Below are 1,858 nucleotides of genomic sequence, written 5' to 3'. Positions count from 1 at the left end.
TGACCAACTATTCTGGTTTGCCTCAGACCTGGTTCCCTGAATTGTGGGAGGCTTTCGGTGCTAAAACCAGGAAAGTCCAGAGCATGCTAGCTGATTGGTCATCTTACACCCTAGCCCTCATATGTAGAGCTAGAGAAGAATCAGTTCAAGAAGTCACTGCTTTGGTTTTCAGTTAAATTTCTGGCATCTTGAGACTTCCCTTCATTATTTACGAGTTTAGCTGAATATTAAAAATAAGGTCAGTTATTATTTTATCCAGTAATGCTAGGTGTTGGTAGTGAGATTTTCAGTTTACATAAGTCCACCTCTATTCCAGCTCACAAAGTAACATTTTAATGCTTTTCATCAGTACAAAAGTGAAGTCTGAGGATAGTCTTAGCCAGTTATCCCCTATGGGTAAAGAATGCTAGACTAGTTCCCAAAGAGCGTGACTCGGTCCACCATCTGCCCTACAGCTCACCCTTGCACTAGACCTGGTTTCTCAGACCTTGAGAATGTTCTAGAATTCTCTAAGCGGGCCTAGTTCCCTCCTGCAAGGCCTACAAAATAAACCCTCCCCCTTACAATTTAAGCTCCCCGAAGGAAAAGATGTTTGCCCGTTTTGTTCTATCTTATTTCTGCAGTACCAGGCTATTGTCAGTCAACACCATCACATACGTTTCCCAAAACGAATGCCCTGAACACCAACCAACCTGGCCGGCCCTATCTGTCCAATCCAACTCCATCTACCTCAAACTGGACAGAGAAGCACCCATGTTTCTGGACTTTTGGGGGTCTTCTTCCCTGTTGTCTACAGACTTGGTTCTATTTCTGTAGGCATTTAATCGGTTTCGGGGCGACAACGGGGATAATCGTGAATGGGTTAATCTTGTGCGTTCAGGGCGCCATTTTGAAACCAGAGCATAGACGCATTAAATTTTTTAAATTTTAATATACCTTTAAGGATGCATACTTATTTCAAGGGTGCTTCCAAGATATTTTTGGGGTGACGTGCAGGTTCTGGGGGAAGGGGGGGGTCTGTCAGTCTGTATGTCTCAGGGCGGCACCTGACTATGGAGTGCCAGCCCGCGAGAACCCCCTCCGTACCACGGACGAGGGCCTGGCGTCCCCCCAACCCCCCCCCCGAAGAGGGCGGGGCCTGCCATCCATTGGCTGAGGCGCCTACCACGAGCCCCAGTACCCGGCTCAGGAGCCACCTCTGGGAGCCCCACAGGCCACGCCTCATTTCGCCTGCGCCCCTCAGCCTCGCCAGTCAGCCCTTGGCGCTCCTCTCAGTCGCCACTCGCCTTTCATTCTCCTCAGTCTTCTGACTTTTATCCCTTTGCCTAGTCGAAGCCAGGCAGCGGCAAGAGCAGAGCGAACACCAGCTCTACAAGTGGTGCTAGAAGCGCAGCCTCCGCTCCTTCTCAAGCTCCCCTTTCGGTGGGAACTGCTAGCTGCCGCCATCATGGTGAGTTGGGGAGGAGGCGTGAGGGGCACACGCCAGGGGTGGCCTCACGGGTGGTGGAAACTCGGCTTTTCTGGCACAGCGCAGAAGGGGGCCCGAAATCAGGGTCGCCCCGCTTTCTTGTTCTGGAGCCCCGGCCTGGGTGTACCCCAGACGCCGCCTGAGAGAGGGCGAGGCGGCCTAGAGGAGTGGGGGAGGGGCAGGACGGCCGCCGGCTGTCGCTAAGGGGAATGGCCCCGGGGCTCGCTGTCCTGCCGGCCGACCACGTGCAGGGCCGCGACCTTCCTGCCGCCCCACTTGCCTCTGGCAGGTGCTCGCTGAAGTATGGGGGGCGGCCTGTGGTGTGGACCGGGGGGGATTTGAGGGGGTGCGGGTGGGTGATACGGTGATACCGCGATACCGCATGGCCGC

At 54.3% G+C, this 1,858-nt stretch overlaps 1 protein-coding gene across 2 annotated transcripts in view; it reads left to right on the top strand.

Annotated features, from left to right (window-relative positions):
• Positions 1-1,243: 1,243 nt before the first annotated feature.
• DAZL (deleted in azoospermia like) overlaps positions 1,244-1,858 on the top strand; it is a 16,877-nt gene continuing 16,262 nt past the window's right edge. For both annotated transcript variants that reach the window (XM_029940836.1, XM_029940835.1), the window contains exon 1: positions 1,244-1,450. In XM_029940836.1, the coding sequence (XP_029796696.1) occupies positions 1,448-1,450 (3 nt within the window). In that variant the 5' untranslated portion in view covers positions 1,244-1,447. The remainder of the gene's footprint in view (positions 1,451-1,858) is intronic.

This window comes from Suricata suricatta, chromosome 5 (genome assembly GCF_006229205.1).
Source record: "Suricata suricatta isolate VVHF042 chromosome 5, meerkat_22Aug2017_6uvM2_HiC, whole genome shotgun sequence".
NCBI lineage: Eukaryota > Metazoa > Chordata > Mammalia > Carnivora > Herpestidae > Suricata > Suricata suricatta.
This window is presented reverse-complemented; position numbering and strand designations above follow the sequence as displayed.